Source organism: Bubalus kerabau, chromosome 6, assembly GCF_029407905.1.
Source record: "Bubalus kerabau isolate K-KA32 ecotype Philippines breed swamp buffalo chromosome 6, PCC_UOA_SB_1v2, whole genome shotgun sequence".
Classification (NCBI taxonomy): domain Eukaryota; kingdom Metazoa; phylum Chordata; class Mammalia; order Artiodactyla; family Bovidae; genus Bubalus; species Bubalus kerabau.
This window is the reverse complement of record NC_073629.1, coordinates 50,727,216-50,749,591: the sequence shown is the minus strand read 5'-3', so window position 1 is coordinate 50,749,591 and position 22,376 is coordinate 50,727,216. Positions and strand designations below refer to the sequence as shown.

Sequence of the window (22,376 nt, the reverse complement as noted above, 5' to 3'; positions counted from 1 at the left end):
ACAGAACACCTGCTTTTCCTTCATCCCCTCACTGGCCACAGGCAAATGGACTTTGAATTCCTGACCTTAGATCTTCCCAAGATCTCCTTAGAAACGGGCCTACGTTAAGTCACCGCAAGCCACTTCATATTATTTCGTTTGGGCTGAACTGGAGCTTGTTCCTAATGGCCCTGGGCACATGACCCTGCGTGAGGGCGGGTACCTGTCGGGGGATGCGGCCGTGGTACCAGGCGTGGCTGCGCAGATCCTCACTGCTCAGCAGCAGCTCCTCCTCCAGCTCCTTCTTCAGCCTCTCGGGGGTCCTGTCCATGACGTGCCTCTCCTTGGAGAACTGCAACACAGGGTCCCCAGTCACCAGTGACCTTCCCACCCTGCTCAGACTGGCGAGCCCAGGCCAGCCACCTGGAGAAGACGGCCTTGCAGTCAGCTGCTTTGCTATCAAAGCGGTATATGCCCAAAGCCCCGGTCAGGTAGGGGAGCCTGGATAATGATTACAATTAGCTGTGACCTTTCATTTCTCTGGCTGCAAGTGTGCAGTAAAATTTTCACCTGCACACAGGGACTATGACAGCAGAGTTAGCCAAGCTGTTCCTTTTATCGGTTCTGCTCGTGTAGCAGCTGAAAACGTGGGGAGCAGGGTGGGGGGCACCAGGAAGAGAGATGTGCGGGGCATGAGGAATATCGAAGTTGCCTAGGGAGCTTCCTCGTTCTCCTTCTGAACTGTCCTGACACACAGCTGGGAAGGCCACAGTCCCCACCTGGCCCTGGAGGGACAATACTGTCCAAAGCGCTGCCTTGAGGACCTGAATTTTTTGTACTGGCCAACTCCAGTTCAGGATTGAGTTTGCTTTTAGAAACGTTTAGAGCAATTGGATAGAGTAAGGTCTCCTGCATCTACTAACAGAAGTCTGAGTTTGTGTTTTGTATGTAATTTTAATTTCATTTTTCTAATATTTCATTTTTTTTAATAACAGAGTAGAAATTAAAACTTCAAGAACTGGCTCTTCCTTCAGGCAGTTTGAGAATCACTATATCTAGGTCTTTGCCCAGTGGCCGGGACAGGAGTTCTGGGTGGGTCGCACTCACTGGGGTTTAATTTAGAACCCACGCCCATTTACAACATACGAACTGAACTTGGACACCTGCCTGGTTCCTAGCAAAACCAGGCTCAGGGACTATGGCTGAAGGTCATATAAGAAGGAAAGGGTCATGTCCTTGCATTTTCTCAATTTCCCCAGGTTGGCCTCAAAAGCCTGTAGGACTCACAAAACTATCCTCATCACTCTGCCCTGCACCTTAGCAAGGAAAGAGCCCCCAAACTGCCTTGACTCAAGGAAAAGACCTGGGGGCTTCCCTGGGGGCTCAGTGGTAAAGAAGCCACCTGCCAATTCAGGAGACACAGGTTTGATCCCTGATCCAGAAGTCCCCACAGGCCGCAGAGCAACTAAGCCCGCGTGCCACAACTACTGAGCTGGTGCTCTAGAGCCTGGGACCTCAACTTCTGAAGCCGGCGCAACCTCGAGTCTGCGCTCTGCAATGAGAGAAGCCATTGCAATGAGACGTCTGAGCACTGGCACTAGAGAAAAGCCCGTGCAGCAATGAAGACCCGGCAGAGCCAAAAGAAAATAAATAAAAAAATTTTTTTTAAAAAAGAAGAAGAAAAAGACTTGGGATTTTACCGCTGGATTCTTATCCTCAACCCATGAGGGCGCTGGCAGCAGAATGACTCCCGGGCCGCTTTCGAGGTGAGGCTCTGGCTTACTGATTATTTACTTCTCCCCTCTCCCCTTCCCCTCCACTCCTCACAGTGCAGGCCCTCGGGAGTGTTTGATGGATGAGCTGAATTCCTATCAAAGTGATGCTGATGCTGGCTGCCCACAGCGCCCGCAGGCATCAGCAGTGATGTCTGACGCTGTTGGCTTCGATCATTAATTATGTACAGGTACATCTGAAGAGAGCTCCTGGGGAAGACCTGAGCACAGAATGTAGGCTGTCAACCAGGCCACGTGTGCCATTCGTTTATTGTCTGTCTCACCTCCTGCTACGAGACCAGAGCCCATCTGCCTACCTTGCTGTTGCCCTCGAGAAGTGCATGAACATGTGGGCTACTCCCTACTCACTGAATGAACAGATAACCCAAGATGAGGAAGGTCTGTGACTTTTCTTAGTTATGAAAGTTCTGTTTCCTCTCAAATTATCTGAAACCCTGTTATAGTTGGGAGTGTTGCCATACAGCTACAGGATGATATTCCTCAATCTCCCTCTCTTACTGGGAGGTGCAGCCACATGACCAAGTTCTGGCCAAAGAAGGATAAACTGCCACGCTGGTGGGACTTGCAAGCTGAGATGTGATGGCTGGAGCTGCAACACCATCCTGGAGCATGAGGAAGAAGCCAAGCCACAGGAATGGGGGTGGGGGGTGGGGCGGGCAGAAGGCCTGAACAAGCCCAGGTCCCTCACAGCAGTAAGGCCAACCCCCCAGCCCCGGATTGCCCATTTCCAGGTCTTCCATGTAACCTCTCTTTTTTAAGCCTGTTATTTTCGGTGTTCCTCTCACTAGCAGCTGAGTTAAATCCTAGCTGATACTGTGACCCAGGCCTCTACTTAGCCACCCTGGCAATCTGTATGCCCAGCCTAAATCCCTTGTCCTGAGCCCTGAAAATGCAGCAACCAGCAGGTCCCATCCTCTGCATAACCCTCCACTGAAACTGCATTTGCCCTAAGCCCTGAAGCTATTGCCGTACTTCTGTTTGCATTCTCCTTGCTCCCTGATACCCAACACCCAGGCCATGTCCCCCCATCATCACCTTCTCTCTCTCTCAGCATCTCATCAACATCAAAGTTGTTTTTAACATTTATACATGACAATCTTTTACTCTAGGTTTTGAGATAATATTGTTCACACTTGTTACCAAAAATATAAAATCAGCTCTGTTATTTCTGTCCTTAGAGGAAAGTCCACAATTACTGCTCTCTTCCCCTATGGACTTGAGAGGCGAGGCACTCTAGGGAGGTACCTAGAGGAGAGAGAAAAGATCAGAAAGACCGACCCTCTCAAATAATCTGGGACAGAAACCAGACTTCAAAAAATAAGCCCTTAAGCTCTTGCATAATTTGTGAAAAGTCAGGAGGTTACACAGTTGTCTAGACTTGTATTTTAAAAGAGGAGGAGGAGAAGGAAAAGGGAGGGAGATGGGGAGAGAAAGGGGAGAGGGGAGCGGGGGAGACAGAGCCACAGTGAGCAAGAACTGCAAAGAGCTCCTTATTTCAAGCTGGTGAGGGCTGGTTCTACCGCATTAAAAGGAGGCAGGTGGGCTGCTGGGAGCGTCTGCTTCAGCAGATGACATGGGCAGTGTCTCCCAAATAACTGAAGAGGCGATTCAAAAGTCACCCACAGGTGACTGATCACCCTCATGATGAAATAGTGGTTATCTGGAGGGAGGATTCCTTCTAGAACTTTCACGTGTAGTTTTAATCATATATATTAACACAACTTTTATTTTTCTCAAGTGCCTGTTTTATGAACTCTTGACCTTGGTGACTCTGATTTTGCCACTGTAGGTAAGTATTTTGATCAGCTAGCAACCCCATGGGTGGTGAGGGGTGACCATAGAAAGGTTGGCGAAATGTATCCATCTGACTGCACTGTGACTGCTACTTGTGCACCTTGAGGACCAGGAATGACCAGGAATGACCAGACCTGTGACACTTGGCAGAATTCGGATGGCTTCCCCCAAACAATGGGACCTTTGCTAATGGCGCACCCTTCCACTTAATTGCTCCCATCTGGCAGGCATTTGAAATTTCTTCTGAAATGCCCCCATCTTGGATAATTTGGGGGTCTTATGGGGCTCCCCTGGTGGCGCAGAGGTTAAAGCATCTGCCTGCAATGTGGGAGACCTGGGTTCGATCCCTGGGTCAGGAAGATCCCCTGGAGAAGGAAATGGCAACCCACTCCAGTATTCTTGCCTGGAGAATCCCATGGACGGAGGAGCTTGGTGGGCTACAGTCCACGGGTTGCAAAGAGTCGGACACGACTGAGCGACTTCACTTTCACTGGCTACGAAGTAAATTCTAGTGATTTAAGGTAACACAACAGTACCTCAGCAATGTTTTTTTTTTGTTGTTTTGTTTTAATTGCAGGCTAATTACAGTATTGCAGTGGTTTTTGCCATACATTCACATGAATCAGCCATGGGTGTACATGTGTCCCCATCCTGAACCCCCCTGGTTTTTATCCCATTTGCATGGTCATCCGTGTCCTCTGAAATTCTAATTGATACTACTAATGAATCCTTCCGGCCTTCCTTAAATTACCTTCTAAGGAGAGCCTAGATGAGAGCAGCTCTCACTCATACACTGTTAGTTTATGCACAGCCGAGAATTCAGCATGAGAGACTGAATGAGGGACAGGTCCCAGCCCTCCGACAGCTTCCCATCTTAGGGAAATAGGGAGGACACAGCACATCTTCCATACCCGGTCGAGTCCCCACAGCCTTCTCTCCAGGCTGATCTCTTCCAGCTCTCACAGGTGTTTCCACACACATCTTCTGAATTCAATGTGTTTCAAAGACTGGCTGGACACAGTCATTCTCAATCTGCACTGGGCACCATGCACCCAAGCACGTGTAATTTCAGCTCTGCTCTCAGGTTACACTGGACAGAAGTGCACTGCTCACCAGCCCTTGGACTTCACATTCTTCAACTGCCAGACAGAGACAGCACGGAAATAATTAGGAATAATCAGTCTCTCAAACAGATGCTGTAGATGTTCCTAATGGCCACCTTATAGTTGTACAACTTTTTCTTCAGGCTCAAATTCTCCATTTATCCTTAACTTTGAACTTCATTCCAAGAAGACAAATCTGATTCCTTGTCTCTCAAGCCTCTTATCTTTAGGGGAGACCACAGACAAGGGACTTCGGTTTCTCTGCACCCAGCACAGGCTCTGGCCACCCCGAACTCCTCCGCACACAGCAGCTGGGCCACAACTTCCAGAGGGAGGCAAGATGCTAGGCTTTGGGTCAAGAACATTCTGCCCATGAGCCTTGACAGGTTCATTCTAGGGACCAATCCCACTCGCAGCCCCCATAAAAGAAAGATGCAGTCTGGACATACATCTTCTACTCCACATCTTGCCTGAGTTGGATCCATCAGAGATTTGAGAGCAGTTGCTTTTTTTAAGGAGGGGGACAGAAGGGTGTAATAAAATGTGCTGTGTACGTAAATTAAGTAATAAGCATACCTTGATCAGGAAAGAAAAGGAAGGAAGGAAGGAAAGGAGCGAGGGCTTAGCAACTACTATATCAGAATTACCACTCACATGGCTCCACTTCTAAAACTTTATCTGGTCCCAGTCGTTAGCATTGGGGTCTGAGATGAGAGGCAGGTAAGCTGATAACTAGGGCAAAGAAAGGGATGGATGAGGTCCACAACTGTCCAACCACACTGAAGAGTAGCGGGAAAGTTCCTTAATTACTATAACTGTTGCTTCTCATGGAAATCTGAGTCTAACTACTACTTTCCTATTGCTGGCATTTCCATAACTCTAATACCAATGAACGTTACAGCACAGCCTTTAAGAGCTCGGGCTAGCCTGCCTGCTACATCCATAGGCCACTGTGCCACTCACCAGCTGTGTGGCTTAGGGTAAGTGACTTGACCTCTCTGCAGAGCTCCCGGTCTTCACAATGAGGATAATAATGTATGATGAGAGGTTAATAAGGATGAAATGGATCAATATCTGTGAAGCACTTATACTGTGGTACACAGACAGCACTGTTAATGGTTTTTATAGACATATCAGAACACTATTCTGGTTAACTAGAATAGAAGGTTTACATTTGAGATGTTTAAGGTCTGATGCACAGCCATGATGAAGGGACTGGGCTGGTATTTGGGAGGAAAGCAGCCTGGTACTTGGCTACGTGTCCACTGTCTACTTCAGTCTTCTTAAGAACCTCACTGTCCACCTGCCCCAGGTGGTCCAGTTTCGTGGCCAGGACTGGTCCTGGCTTGCTGAGGTTGGCTCTGAAAATCACTCTAATCTGGAATGCACATCTCTGGAGCCTCACATGGCAGGCAAGTCTGGTCTTGACTTGCTGGAATAGCTGGAGCCCAGGAGATGCTTGGAAAACACATTCTGGAGGCACAGAGCCAGCTCCGCCGACGTGCTGGGAACCTCGATTAATGAGGAAACCTCCTACATTTCAACAGTTCTCCGAGGAAGAAAAGCTGGTCCAGCTGCGGGAGGAACAGCTCGGGTCTTGAGAGGGCTGTGTGATGTGTGATCCTGCATTTCAAATCAGGCAGAACAATGGGACCCAGCCTCTCAGGAGGTTTGCGTTGTAAGTGTGCGTGTGGGGGGAGGGGGCGGGGGGTGGGGTGGGGGAGGGAGGTGTGTGTACCGCAAGCGCAATGGGTGGGAAAGGCCCAGAGCAGCTCATTTGTGTGCAGGAGACAATTGAGAGGATTAGAAAAAGATGGCATCTGCATTATAATTAATATTTATTTTACTCTCTCCCTGCCTGTAAGAAAAGCTTCCCAGTTCCCACAGAATTTTAAATTGTGCAAGGTCATGGAAAGACCATGTCCCCGGGCTGGGAGCTGTGTGTGGAAAGGAGAAGATTGTGAGGCGCCATCATGGGGCCACCGACAGCTCAACTGGTAAAGAATCCGTCCGCAATGCAGGAGATTCCGGTTCAATTCCTGAGTCAGGAAGATCCCCTGGAGAAGGGCATGGCAACGCACTCCAGTATTCTTGCCTGGAGAATCCCCACGGAGAGAAGCTCCTGGTCAGCTACAGTCCATGGGATCGCAAAGGTTCGGACACGACTGAGTGACTAAGCACAGCACAGGCTGGTGGCGGGCAGTGACAGCCTGGGGCCCACCCTCCCGAGGGCACAGTATCCTAGAAGCCAACACAGGGAATGGTGCAACACATCCTTGAGCACTGAAGACAGAGCACTGAATTCTCATCCCTGCCCCTCCGGCTCCTTAGTCTGGGGGAAATTACACCACCTGTTGATCCTTTGATTTTCCTCTGCTACATAAGGGCTCCCTATGGGATAGGGAGGAGGAAGGAGAGGATAGGATATCAGGATTGGCCCTTGAGGGTAAAACTTGAGAAGAGGGAGAGTGCTTTGGGCATTTGAGCTAAGAGTACCTGGGCTTTATCAGATAGAGGTTCTGGTTGGGGTGGAGAGGGCTGAAGCAGGCAGAGACATCTGGTCACAACATCGATTTTCTCCTCGCCAAGAGAGCTCTATCTTTTCTCTAAGTATGTGGTTCAGACCCACTTCCCTGGCCATTGCTGGCTGACCCAAGCTGGCCCAATCAGAGTTCTTCCTGGGATCTTTCTAAGTGAATTGAGTAAAAAACACCCTGCTGCTGCTGAGTCACTTCAGTTGTGTCTGACTCTGTGCGACCCCATAGACAGCAGCCCACCAGGATGCCCCGTCCCTGGGATTCTCCAGGCAAGAACACTGGAGTGGGTTGCCATTTCCTCCTCCAATGCATGAAACTGAAAAGTGAAAGTGAAGTCGCTCAGTCATGTCCGGCCCTCACCGACCCCATGGACTGCAGCCTTCCAGGCTCCTCCATCCATGGGATTTTCCAGGCAAGAGTACTGGAGTGGGGTGCCATTGCCTGCTCTGAAAATATCATGAGACTGGAAGTACGGAGGTTGCTTCATTTTTTGACCCATAGTGTGGATGAGACTGGGCTGGGAGAATGAAATCATTGTGGGAAGAGAAGAGGAGCAAGAAATGGAAGTGTCAAGTGGCATGCATGTCCCTAACCCCAGGGCATTGCATCAACTTGTAAACTCCCCTGTGACCTCAGTTAGTTTGCACTGGTCTCCTGTCACTTGTGACCAGAGAAGTCCTGACCCAGGAAGGTGGGGATAGGACAGATCAGATAGAGGGGCACTGCAGGCTGAGGGCTTAGACCTCCACACTCTAAACAGTGAGGGCTGTTGACAATTGCTGCCCGGGATGGCAACAGGTACAAAGAAAGAGATGCTTTTAGACAGATCAATCTGGCTGCAGTGAGCAGAAGGGAGTGGAAGGGGCTGGGGTTAGTGGCACAAGGCCAGTTCAGTCTTTTGAAAGGTGCTGATGATGCCCAAATCCCCATTTCCAGCCTTTAGAGCTGGTGCCGTGGTAGGATATTTACCAGAATCCACTTCAGAGCTCAGATGTCGATATGGATAAATGAAACTCATCTTCTCTGGAAAGCCTGCTCTTCTCCCCCTTCCCCAGACACTGGCACCTCCTCTGCCCTCATTACTCACACAAGAACCCTCAGAACTGGCTTCCACTGATCAAGCAATTCCTGATTTTCCCTCTCACTAAAGTCCATTCTAATCCCCATGAAAGTTACCCTGTCCTGTTCTCCCTAAACCTTTACAATCGCCTCCTGACAATTTCCCTACCTCCGTGCTCCAGTGGTACAACCGCCGCCTACAAAGTCACAGACTTCTATAATTCCTGCTCAGGGACTTTAGTCAAGGGGTGCCCCACTAGGGCTGACATGAGTCACAGTCTCTCCCAACCCCTCTTCCCCGCAAACAAATGGGCTTCTTACATCTGGTCTGCACTCTCCCAGGGCTCAGACCTGGTCCATAAGGGACACAGACATGCATCCTGCCCTCTCCTCCCAGATTCCTGAGCTTTGAACACATTACATTTCTCACAGCCCCATGAGCTACAGCACCACCCTGGCCGTATACTGATACCTCATATTGGGAGCCAGGTCTGAATTCGATAGAAGGCCCAGGTCATGAGAAGGTGTGGATACATAAGTGGAGACATCTTTGTGGGTCGCCAGAAATAAGCGGCAGAGGCTTCACTGATGGGGAGAATGCACAAGGGCACTGCTATTATGCAGTGGAATCCATGAAAGTGTCAGTAGCTCGGTTGTGTCCAGCTCTTTGCGACCTCATGGACTATAGCCTGCCGGGCTCCTCTGTCTATGGAATTCTCCAGACAAGAATACTGGAGTGGGTTGCCATTCCCTTCTCCAGGAGATCTTCCCGACCCAGGGATCAAACCCAGGTCTCCTGCAACACTGGCAGATTCTTTACCACTGAGCCACCAAGGAAACCCTTAAGTCAGCAGATTTGGGGCATTAAAGTTTTTTGGACTATATTTAAAGGGTCCACATGTTCCAAAGGGTCACGGTATTCTACAAATAAAATCCAAAGGCCAGAGATGCCCTTCTCCATCTGGCCATGAGCTCCCTTTCTGAGGTGCACTGATCAGGGCCCTGGTCACTGGGACTTTCCCCAACTTCCCAGACACACAGTCTCGCACATCCCTCCTCCATACTCTCATCCTGTGGTCCAGAAACGGCAACCCCTCTGTAAGTGCCACTGTGCAGCCTGGTTGGAGCCCAGGCTGGCGAATGGGGAGAGGCTAGAGGAGAGACGGACAAGGAGGCAGGGCCTTGAAGGCCACAATGAATTAGTCTAATTACATCAAAGGGGGCAGGGGATCCACTGTCACATACTGCACAGGGGGGCCAAGGCTGTCTGCCAGGCATGAGCTCCTGGGGGCCAGAGGCCAGGGCTCACTCGTCTGTGGCTCCCAGAGCCTAGCCTGTGACTGGCACACAGTGTGTGTCCAGTAGCCACTTATTGACTGGAACCCTGCTTGCCTTCTTGCCCTCCATGTGGCAGCTTCCTTGTCACTGGGTGGGGAGAAAAAGAAAGAGTCTGAAGGCTGGTCAAGAACAGGTGACGAAAAACAGGCATAGGTCAATGGAATACAATAGAGAGCCCAGAAATGAACCCACACTTTTACGGGCAATTCATCAACGACAACGGGGGCAAGAATATACAGTGGGGGAAAGTCAACCTCTTTAACAAACGGTGTTGGGAAAACTGCAGTTACGTGTAAAAGAATCAAATGAGACTCCTTTCTCACATCACATACAAAAATAAACTCAAGATGGATTAAGGACTTAAATGTGAGACCTGAAACTACAAAAGCTTCTAGAAGAAAACATAGTGCACTCATTGACATCAGTCTTCATAATTTTTTCCTCCTCAGGCAAGGCAAACAAAAGCAAAACCAATGGGACTGCATCAAACTAGAAATCTTCTGCACAATGATGGAAATTATTAACAAAATGAAAAGGTCTCCTGCTAAATAGATATTTGAAAACAATATATCTGATAAGGGGTTAATATTTTAAATATACAGAGAATTCATACAACTCAAGAGCAAAAAACCAAACAACCTGACTTTTTAAAATGGGTAGAGGATCTAGATAAATATTTTTCCAAATAAGACCTAATAGATGGCCAACAGGCACGTGAAAAGATGCTTACCATCACAAATCATCAGGGAAATGTAAGCCAAAACCACAATGAGACATCACCTCACACCAATCAGAATGGCTATTATCAAAATGACAACAGATAATACAAGTTGGAGAAAAGGGATTCCTGGTGCACTATTGGTGGAATGTAAATGGGTATAGAAGCTGTGGAAAACAGTACAGAGATTCCTCAAAAAATTTAAAACAGAACTACCATAAGATTCAGCAATTCCACTCCTGGATATTTATCTGAAGACAACAAAAACACTGACTAGAAAAAAACTATGCACCGCTGTGTTCACTGCAGTGTTACTTACCATAGCCAAGATACGGAAGCAATCTAAGTGCCCATCAATAGACGAGTCAATAAAGAAGACTTGGCATATATACACAATGGAATATAACTCGGCCATAAAAAAAAAGAAACCTTGCCATTTGTGACAACGTGAATGGACCCAGAGGGTATCATGCTAAGTGAAATAAGTCAGGAAAAGACAAATACCATAGAATTTCAGTTATATGTGGAATCTAAAAAACAAAACAAGGGACAAACATAACAAAACAGAAACAGACTCATAGATACAGAGAACAAACAGAAGGGAGTGGGGTTGGGGGAGGAGATAAATAGGTGAGGAAGATTAAGAAGTACAAACTTCCAGTTGCAAAATAAATGAGTCAGGGGATGAAGTGTACAGTGGGGGGAATACCATCAAGAATTATGCAATGTATTTGTGTGCTGACAGATAACTACTTATCATGGTAATCATGTGAATGTACGGAAATATCAAATCATTACATTATATAACCGGAATTAACATAGTGTTATATACATCAACAGTACTTCAAAAACAAACAAACTCATAGAAAAAAAAGATCAAATTTGTAGTTACTAGAGGCCAGGGTCGGGGGAGGGAGAATTGGATGAAGGCAATCAAAAAGTTCAAGATAAATAAGTTCCAGGGATATATGTACAACATGATAAATTAATACTGGTTCAATATTATTGCCTGGGAAATCCCACGGAGAGAGGAGCCTGGCGGACTGTCCATGGGGTTGCAAAGAGTTGGACACGACTGAGTGACTGAACACATACGCATGTATGTTACAAATGTTAACACGTATGTTAAGAGAGTAAATCCTGAGTTCTCATCACAAGGAAAACAAATACATTTTTTCTATTTTTTATCTATACAAGATGATAGATGTTCACTAAACTTACTGTGATAATCATTTCATGATGTATGTAAGTCAAATCATTATGCTGTACACTTTATATAGTTCTGTATGTCAATTATATCTCAATAAAACTAGAAGAAAAAAAAAGAACAGATGATCTTGGCTACCTTTCTAGACTTCTCTTTACTTGCGTCTGTCTACATCTGGGGATATTAGTACCCACTTCACTGGGCTACCTGACCTCATGTACCTGGCATTTAAAAAAAAACCAAGGACCTGGCAGTGTGCCTAGCACATAGTATATACTCATATGGAACAATGTAGAATTTGAAGCCCCTTTAAAGATGCCTCTTAGCTACAAAAATAGAGTTGCTTCACTCACTAAAGAATTTTTTTTTTAAAGAATTATACAATCCATCAGAAGGTTTTAGAGATATCTGGTCTTTGAGAATTTAGCGCTAATGGAGTAAAAAAGCTAGCAGTTGAAACTACCAATTTCTACTCAGGTGTAGGTGTGTTTATTCTGTTCATTTCAGTTCTAAGTTAATAGTTGCTGGGTTTTTGAGTGCCACTAAATGCTTCCATCTGTGCAGAGTGACGCTGATCACCTGTAAGAAGGCACCGTCCCTTGGTGACATGTGTCTCCGTATGAACACACACATGCAGTTACTCCAGCCAGTCACACGTCCATAGCACACAGGACAGGGAAGCAGCCTGAGAGTGCAGGGAAGTTGTGTGTTTTGTGCAAGGGCTGAGGGGTCCTGGTACAGAGATGACGTGTCCTGTGGGGCCCAGGCGGCTTAGTCATCAACATGTTTTTTTGTTGAATTTTTAAGATTGGGATGATTTTCTAGTCATTCGTTCTATGATCAAGGTTGGGAACTGACTTAAGATAAAAAGGGAGGATGGACAGGAATGTGCACAAGAAAAGAGGAGCGAGGGAGTGAAGAGGGAGGGAGAGAGTTTCTGGGCTATTCTATCCTAGTTTAGAGCATCAGGCCACAACAGCCAGAAAGCTATCAGGCTCCCAAACAAAAGTCCCTTTCTTCTGCACAGGGATGATTTTCTCAGCTGAGGGAGAGATCCACAACAGTCCAGGCTGCTCGTCAGGTTCAACCAAACAACTCCACAGGTCACGTTTCTCCAGAAGTCTCATCCAGAAATTACGATCACAAACAAAAGTATCAGTCTCACTGCAAGTAAAACTGGTCTCATTTCTGAGCAAAGACCATGTCCTCCGATGAGCTGGTGGGAAACCCTCTGGGTCTGCCGTGCACTGTCCATAAGTTGGCTGGAGCCAGGGCAACACAGGCGTCCAGGTAAACAGACCCTCACCTGAAATGCGCTGAACTCCTGCACGTGATGATGTGACGGCTTCACCATGCGGATCCCTAACAAACGTTAGACACACGAAGAGGTGGCGCTCCCCCACCTTGGAAAAACGACACTGTCGATCAGCTTTACTGGAGGATTCTGAAGCCTCACCAAGGATTGTCTTATAAAGTAAATCCACCTAAAAATAAGATACTTTGGAGATTTCAGCACCTTTGAACCACTGCTTTGGGCTGAATTTTAAGCAGTGGGCCAGTTTATAACCACATTCCAAAGTATATCAAGGGCTTTCAGAGATCCAACTGGTATTTTTACCATTGAAAACCAGCATAAATTGATCATGAAGGCACGGAATGAATAAATCCCAATTACTTCTGCACTCTTAACCTTAACCACAGCCTGAAAAACAAAAACCCACTTCTCCACCAGTTTCAGGCACAACAATTTTTAGTACAAACACTCAGCTGTTTCAATCCGAGGTAGAATGGAAAGGAACTGGATGGTGTTTGTGGCAATCCTAAGACCTTGAAATGAAACAATTCATATACTGGTTTCTGGGTCACCTTTGATTGACACTTGCTGGCTTTCATGGCTTGCCCAGAAATATTTTATTAGAATCCAAAGATAAGTGAAGAAAAGCTTGAATTACTAATCCAACTTTTCCCACTGGGGTGCTAGGTTAGACAAATACAGTTTCTTACTCTAATAACTGACTAAAACCAAAGTCTCTACTTAAGAGAACACTTAATTTTGCAACTAAAAGTCCAAAGAGAAGAAATGCTAAATTCAAATTTTAAGTCTCCTGTTTGGTAGGTAAAGCAAAGAGTGGCATGGGCAGTTGGGCGTTTCGGCCTGGCCCAGCGCAGTGGTGGGCACACGGTGGTGGCCTGGCCAGTGGCTCAGGGACGTGTGCAACACAGGAGCATATCTAAGAAGGGGCCCTTCACGCACAGCCATCGAAAATTTGTACGCAACCATTGCCCGGCAGATGGCAATAGAGTGTCTCGGGGAAGCGGCGCCTTATTCTAATTCACACAAAAGTACACTACAAGCTAGGAGAGAAAGGCCCCGGGCTGTCCCAGGGGCCTCTCCGCCTGTTTGGTGTTGGGCTCTTGACAAATGGGGGTCTCTGGTCTCATTTGGGCCCCTTGCCTCTGAGCCCACTCTTCTCAATCCTGAGATTAAAGCTCAGTGAAGCAGTCTTTGGGGGCAGCTTCCTAACCCACACATATTCATCCTATTGGCCAGAGTTCTGCAGAAACAATCAGGGAGTCTTAAGAACTTGATAGTCACTGGAACACTGTGCCTTCAGTTAAACTCAAGGACTTCCCAAGTGTCCACTGTGCTCCTCCCAGGCTAGATTGGAGGGGAGACGCAGATGTGAGTAAGAAATACCCCATGGCCTGACCTGGGCTTACAGCCCCTCTGAGGAGACGAGACATCTGAAGGGAATGTACAGCAACAAATCACATGATGTTCTGCTGAAGTTCTCAGTGTTCTCTGTCTTATTAGAGGTCAGCGAGGGCCCCTGGATCCTTCTGAGAAAGGGATCAGTGGCAAAGAGATTTCTGAAACACTTCACTTAATTTGATGCTAATGTTCAAGTTCCTGGGCAATACAAATTTCTATTTTCTAAAACCTAGAAAGAATCTAATCTTCAGCAAAGAGTCTACAGATGGGTTTTGATGCTGTTTTCCCATTTTATAATTAAACCTGAGTAATTTATCACACTTTACATCGGATCCTCCAGTGCCATTAAAAACGGATTTGCAATTTGCTGTTAAATTAAGATGCCTTTATTTTTTTTCACTCTGGGTGATTTTCCTTTTCACAGACAAAGGATGAGACAGGGGTCATCAGATTCTTAACACAGAAAGGAAAATGCCAACAACACCCTCCCATCCCGCAGCCCAAGTCCAGGAGATTTCATTTTATTCATTATCAAACCTTATCAAAAGAGGCTCAGAAACCATGAATAAGAAACGTGAAGAGGGTATCTGTGGACCTCTGGGCTTATCAAGGTTCTGAGAAATTCCCACTAAAATTCTGCTTTCCATGTGTGTAAATGAAAAAGATTGCTTTCATTTTAATTTGTGCAGGCTGGAGCCTTAAAGCAGCGTACCCACTAAGCAGGCAGCAGTAACTTAATCCTCCATTCCAAACTAATTACACTAGAATCATTCTGATTGGTACCCACGGCTCCCTTTGATGTTAAACTCCTGTTGCCTTTTATCCCCAATCATTCTCTGGGCAAGGTTCTCCCCCCACACCTTCCCATCCTGCTAGATCATGAAGCTATTGCTTTTGAAGTTCAATTTCATTTTGATGAAACACCAAGGGATTGAAAATTATTTCTCACTGAAGGAGACTGATTTTGGTCTGGAAACGGCAGGAGGAATTCTAAGTGTGACAGAATGCAGCACATCCAACAAGAAAATGGCTCTTCCTTCCTTCAAAAGGTTACTCACACGTGAAAGGACTCGCCCCATGCACTCACTACACTGTAAGAGCTCCACACCACCCCCCACAACCCAGCCCAGTGGGTTTGCCCATCACGTTTCTCACCCTTTTGACAAAACATTATTTACTCAGGGGCTCACTTAGTGCTCAGCTCCAAGGGGGTCTCACCTTTCTCTGGTAATAGATACACTGAAACACGATGAGATTGTCAACAGGCCATTTGTTAACATCCAGCCCTGCTGAAAGCTGCGGCGGGTACCCTCCCCTCTAGATCAAATTTAGATGATGATTTCCTGGAGCAGACATCCAAGTAACCCCCGTGCGGCAGCCCTGTATTCTGGTTCCTCCTGGTGAGAAGTCGGATGTGCCCACACTTACAATGAAGGCTGGAGGTCCCTGGTTGCACTTAATCATTTATTGGGTCAGTGATATGAAGGGCTTCAAATAAAAGCCGAGTACCAGTTCCACTGATGAAAACCTCCTGTAAACTGCTTTGCTCCCTTTAACCATGTCCTCAAGTGACTTCTGATAATAACCCCCTCTCTCACAGGGTTGGCACACAGGCTAACCAAGACAATGCAAGTGAAATATTAATCGCTCAGTCTGGCAGTGAGATTCCATTCAGTAAGAGTAGTGCTTTGTTAACATCTATGGAGAATGAAAAACAGACTTCCCTGGCTAAGGCAGACCCAGGATAAGGGTTTGGAGACCAACTGACCAGAGGTCAGGATGCAGAGAGAGCCAAACCAGAAAGCTTACCACTGGTAATTCAAGCTTGTTAATTTAACATCTTAATTCAAATTATGAGTGACTTGGAACACAGCCGTACACCAAATGGATGCCCTATTTGCTCTTAAATAAGAATATCAGAAAATAAAAATCAATTCAAATACAATCCTTTACAAAAAATAAACAAACCCCAAACCCAAATTCTATCCTTTCCTTACTTCACCTCAAATGAATGAGGCATTACTGAATAAACAAAATGCATTGTGATTGAAAGACTCTGGGAGATGTAACTGGCAGAAAAGTGAGATATGCCAAACACGTGGAGAAAAATTCAAAGATTCAGAAAGCCTTTCAGTGTGGGGTGTGGAATAAATGACTTTCCAAATTCTCTCTTTCCAAAATAGCACATGACTAACAACTGTCTCAGAAAGTGCATTATATATCAGAGCTAAGTATATAGTAGGTTTTCAGTAGAACTCAATGATTCATCACAAAATGGGTTTTGGCCAAGCATCAACATTATGGTTATGGTTTCCAATATACAAGTTACATGTATGCCACTTTAAAGGTATATATTTCTCTCAGAGGAATTCAAAGGTCTTGACACCCACATAACTCATCTAACAAGTTTTTGTTTTTTTGTTTTTTTTTTTTTTTTAATACAAACACCATGTTAGATGTCATGGGCAGGATCAGGGAAACAGCAGCTGGACTTAGAGGGACAAGACACCCGATACAATACAACTCATGTCTCATGAATCATACAATGTCCTTGAAGTTAAAGAGGTAGCAAGAATAATTATATCTTACAAAAGAAAACATGACCAAGGCCGTGAATTTTCGTGACTCGCTTAGACTTTTGCAGTAAAGGATTGCCTGAAAACTAGAATCCAAGTCTCCCAAAATATACGAAGAACTAAACAGGTTTAGTCTGTACAGAAAGGACGTGGGGAACATGAGGTACTGACATATACAAAGGTTTGAGGTGTTCTCATCCTAAGATGACAGGTCACATATTCTTGGTGCAACTCCATAGAGAAATGAATCCAGACTCCCTCCTGTCTTATTTCTAGGTGTCTATTCATACCAACTAATTTGGCCTCAAATAGACATGCTCGAGGGGGAAAAGCACGCATCTGAAGGGTTTACACCATTTAACTGAAGAATAATAATAGCTGGATATTGCAGGGCACAGATTCTGACTCAATACAAGGAACAGCTTTCTAGTAATTAGAGTTTTCAAATGTGGGCATGTATTTCCTTGAGGGTACAGTATACCTCCCGTCTCAGGAAATGTCAAATAGAAGGCTAGTGAAATGACCTCCTATGAAGATTCAGGGCCAGATGACCAGTTAGGAAGTTATTGCAGAATTCCAAGCAGTAACAGGTAATGAGGGACTTTCCTGGTGGTCCAGTGGTTAAGAATCAACCTTCCAATGCAGGGGAAGGAGGTTTGATCCCTTGTTGGGGAACTAAGATCCCACATCACGTCGGGGCAGATAAGCCCACGTGCCACAAACTATAGAGCCCATGTGCTCTGGAACCCACACTCCACAACGAAAGAGCCCTCGGGCTGCAACTAAGACCTGTAAATTTTCAAAATAAAATGGTAAATAAGTATTTTTTAAAAACAGACAATGAGACCTGGACTAGTAAAGTACTGGTGGCAGAGAAAGGAGGAAGGGGCATATGAGACAAGAGCTTAGGAGTAAGTCATGAAGACTTATAACTGATCAGACATGGAAGATGAAGAGGGAGAAGAGGCATGGGAGCTACTGGAAGATGACTGAGCCACCAACTTCCAGCGCAGAAGCTCGAGCGGGGAGCAAGTCTGCGAAGGAAGATGTACATCCGGAGCTGTCTGGATGGAGCGGCTCACCCCGTGCGGAGAAGGGCTTGAGAATCCTCAATGCAGAGGGGGTGCGCTGTCTCAAATGCCCCCCAAGATATGAGTTACAGAGGGAATATGAGAAGAGGGCTGGGGACGCTGGCTTTTAAGAGGCAGGCTAGGAAGAGAAGCTGAAGGACAGGTGTCTTAGTCCCTTTTAGCTCCTGTAGGAAAAATACCACAGACTGAATGGCATAAGCACAAAACATTTCTTTCTCACAGTTACTGGAGGCTGGAAAGTCTAAGATCAAGGCACTGGCAGACTCAGTGGTTGATGAGAGTGCGTCCTAGTTCATAAATGGCCATGTTCCTGCTGTGTCCTCACATGGTGGAGGTGGGGAGGGCAAGAGAGCTCCCTTGGGTCCCCTTTATTTATAAGGGCACTAATCCCAATCATCAAAGCACCACCCTCCTGACCTAATCACCTCCCAAAGGGGCCACCTGCTAATACCATCATGATCAGGGTTAGGGTTTCAACATGAATGGTGGGGGTGGTGGCAGACACAAACATTGAGTCCATAACCCCACAGTATGATGGGTCGGGAAGGATCTAGGACAAATAAGCAGAGTGCATTGTCCTAGAGGTTGAGAGCAGACTTCCAGTAAGGGATGGCCAACAGTGCCAAGTGCAGCAGAGAGTTCTAATAGCATCAGAACTGGACAGCAGCCACCAGACTTGGCAAGGACAGGCCGCTGGTCAGGTCAAGGGGTGAGTGGCCAATGGGAAGTGAGGCAGAGACTGTGTTAACCAGCTCTCTGGATGGAGGAAGCCAGGGACCAGGAAAGAAGACATTGAAATGGTGATTATTTTTAGAATAGGGAAGACTGGAGCTAAGAGGAAAGTGCTGGTAAAAAGGGACAGACTGAAGGTGCCTGAGGATTCTTTGGGAAAGGGGGTGGTCATGGGCACAGGTGGCAGGGCAGGCCTTGGTCTGAGAGAGGGACATTTCATCCTCGGAGGATGCAGGCAGGAAGCGAGGATCATGGATTCAGACACGGATAGAGCTGCAGCTTGTGGGGGCAGCAGTGGGGACGGAAAAGTATCCTGCTTGATGGTCTGAGCTGCTGCTGTGGAGTTAGAAACAGGATCTTATTATGTGTGTTAGAAACAGGCTTAAAGAGAAGCTGGAGGGAGGAAAATATGAGTGAGCTGAGCAAGGACAAGCAGAGCTGATGGGAGGCTTCAAGGACAACAGCATGAGTCAGGGGAGACTCTGGTTACACTCCCTAAACTCATCCTGCACACGGGAGGCTGACACCCAAACCTTCACCCACTCCCCGCTGCCCTGTGCCATCTGTGTGCTGGCCTCTTCTCTGGCCTCATCTCCTTCCATTCCTTAGCTTCAGCCTGAAGTCCCATGTTGATGTTCTTTTTCTCCCCGGGGTGTCTTCCTCCTAACACTCCTTTAAGACTTGCCCAGTGTTACCACTTCCGGGAGGTTCCCTGACCCCAAATTGGGTTAATCCCTCTGCCCAGCATTTCACATTGTGCTGTGACTTCTCCCTGCCTCTGCATCACCATGTACCTTGGAGAGAGCTGCCTGTATGTCCATTTCCCTGGCCGGACACAGAATTGCTCCTTTAGGACGGAAACTTCCACTCTGTCTCTCCAGCACCCGCAGGCCCTCGAGACACATGCTGGGCATGGGGGTAGGGAGAGAAGATGAATTCCGAGTGGGAGGTTGGTTCAATGGTCCCTCAAATTCCAACTAGAATTAACTTTTTGGTTCTTTGTGTACATGTGCTTTTGTAAAAATGCACACATATTAGAGTGGACACTGGGCAGAGTTCTCCACACAAACTGAAAGACTGATCATAGCTCTTTCATAAGCTAGAAAAATAGGCCGTGACATTCTCATGGCCAGAGTCAGATCCCAACAGTAGCTCCGGGGCTGTGGACACACCCTGAAAATCCAGATGTGGTCAGGGATGCTACAGGAGTGTCCACCCCAGGAGGCACTCCCCAGCTCTCCCCACCAGGACAGCCCAAGTCTCCTCTGTGGCCCCCAGGGATGTCCAAAATGTGCATCGGCTGGAAGGCCCCACACCTGTCTTTGAAGACATCTTTAAACCCAGCAACAGAGGCCTGAGCCCTCCGTGTACTGCCCGCTCGCACATGGTGTGTGATGACCTTTGTGGCCCAAGTGCCCCCACTCACCAGCATCCTCCCCAGAGTCAGGCACAGCCTCATCTATCTGCTGTCCTGGAGGTACCGACCCACTAACAAAATTTTCCCAGGATCCCAGTCTCATGTCTGCTTCCCACCCACGTCTCTCCAACAAAAACAAAGGTCTCAGCCAGGATCCAAGCTCCAGGGTCTGTGGTGCAGGGGGCTCTGGGACCCAGCCTCTGTCAGGCATGTCCTTCCCCTGGTACTGAAACCAGATTCCCGCAGCTTCCAGATGCCAAGGGAATACATTAAGTTTCTTTAAAAAAGCTGTGCTAGGCTTTTTTTTTTTTTCCCCTTCCTTCCTTTGGAGGGCAGGAGAGATAAATGAGCAACTACCAACCACCAAGGGTTGAGCAGGGGCTGAGTCACTTAGACGTTTCCCCGGTGGTTTTTTCTACCTCGCGCAGCGTGTGCTGACGGTGCAACAGCCCCACGACAAAGGCAACTGAGGCTACCGTCAACACTGGGACGTAGCAGCAGCATGCACACTGTCACAACAGCAGACGGACCGAGAGATGGGCCACGGGGACGATGAGCAGGACCTTCCCCCCATCGTGCTCACTCTGACACAGAAAGGCAGCTCCCAATGAAAGCAAGCTCTGAGGACCCAACTCTCCAAGGATGGGCAGTTGAGAGACCTCAGGCTATAATGTATATTCATAGAGAGGCTCTCGATACTTTTTTCAGGGATAAGGGAAATGAGCTAAAACAAAGCAAAATGCAATACCATGATTTAAGCACTTCCCACTACACGGAACTTCGTGGCTACAAAGACAGTCACACCTCCGTATGGGAACATTTATACTTAAAATCCACTGCCTTCTAACAATAACTTCTTGTTGACTAGACCAGTGCCACTGGACTTAGTGACTGGTTAGCTGAGACTTACTGATTCATTTATCCTCTGATTCCCTACTCCAGTCTCCCTGTTGGTGTTCAGAAAGGTGAAATTAAAAGACACTTGCTACTTGGAAGAAAAGCTATGACAAACCTAGACAGTGTGTTAAAAAGCAGAGACACTGCTTTGTCAACAAAGGTCTGGATAGTCAAAGCTATGGTTTTTCCAGCAGTCAAGTATGGATGTGAGAGTTAGACCATAAAGAAGGCTGAGCACCAAAGAACAGATGCTTTTGGATTGTGGTGCTGGAGAAGACTCTTAAAGAGTCCCTTGGACTGCAAGGAGATCAAACCAGTCAATCCTAAAGGAAATCAATCCTGGATATTCATTGGAAGGACTGATGCTGAAGCTGAAGTTCCAATACTCAGACCACCTGATGCGAAGAACTGACTTACTGGAAAAGACCCTGATGCTGGGAAAGATTGAGGCCAAGAGGAGAAGGAGGCAACAGAGGATGAGATGGTTGGAAGGCATCACTGACTCAATTGACATGAGTTTGAGCAAACTCCAGGAGATAGTGAAGGACAGGGACGCCTGGTGTGCTGCAGTCTCTGGGGTTGCAAAGAGTCAGACAGGACTGAGTGACTGAACAACAACGAATTCTGCACTTGCAAGGTTAACTCCTATCTCTGGTTCCCCTGAAGTTTCTTGCACAATCACACCTACCTTCCTCAGGAGCAGCCATTGATATGGTGGCAAGTTTCAGCTCCTGTTCCCCTGCCCACATGCAAGGAGAATCAGAGACACGAGGGGCCAGAAGAAATGGGGGCTTGTCCCCATGGCCAGTTCCAGAAGCGGGCTCTATTGTGCTTCCCCCAATTCCTTCTGCAGTTCTCTATGGACAGAAAGGTGGCCCTGCCACTGCCCCAGGAGGGAGACCTAGTATGTGAAGACCAGTTCTGTGTCTCCCTGAAGTCTCTCCTGAAAAGCTGAGGTTCACACTATTCTTTCTTAACTGAACTGTTAACTGAAGTACTATCAGGGACAAAATTACATTGTTCCACATTCAATGGTCTTCCTATGGTATTGGAGAAGGCTTCCCTGGTGGCTCAGCGGTAAAGAATCTTCCTGCAATGCAGGAGCTACAGGAGATGCAGGTTTGATCCCTGGGTCAAGACAATCTCCTGGAGGAGGGCATGGCAACTCACTGCAATATACTTGCCTGGATAATTCCATGGACAGAGGAGCTGGGTGGGCTATAGCCCATGGGGTCGCAAAGAGTCGGACATGACCACAGTGACTTAGCACGCACAGTATTGGAGACAGGACATTGGGCTTGAGGCCACAGAAACCTGATTTCTACTCCTGGTTCTCCAGTAAATGATTCTAGGGCAGGGAGTTTCTCTGAGCCTCGGCCTCTCCCCTGTGGAAAAAGATAAACGATTGCCCTGCGTGACTCA

At 47.0% G+C, this 22,376-nt stretch overlaps 1 protein-coding gene across 10 annotated transcripts in view; it reads right to left on the bottom strand.

Annotated features, from left to right (window-relative positions):
* Positions 1–22,376, bottom strand: part of BCAR3 (BCAR3 adaptor protein, NSP family member) — a 256,592-nt gene that overhangs the window by 28,150 nt on the left and 206,066 nt on the right. For all 10 annotated transcript variants that reach the window (XM_055585078.1, XM_055585079.1, XM_055585075.1 and 7 more), the window contains one exon: positions 203–331. In XM_055585078.1, the coding sequence (XP_055441053.1) occupies positions 203–331 (129 nt within the window). The remainder of the gene's footprint in view (positions 1–202; positions 332–22,376) is intronic.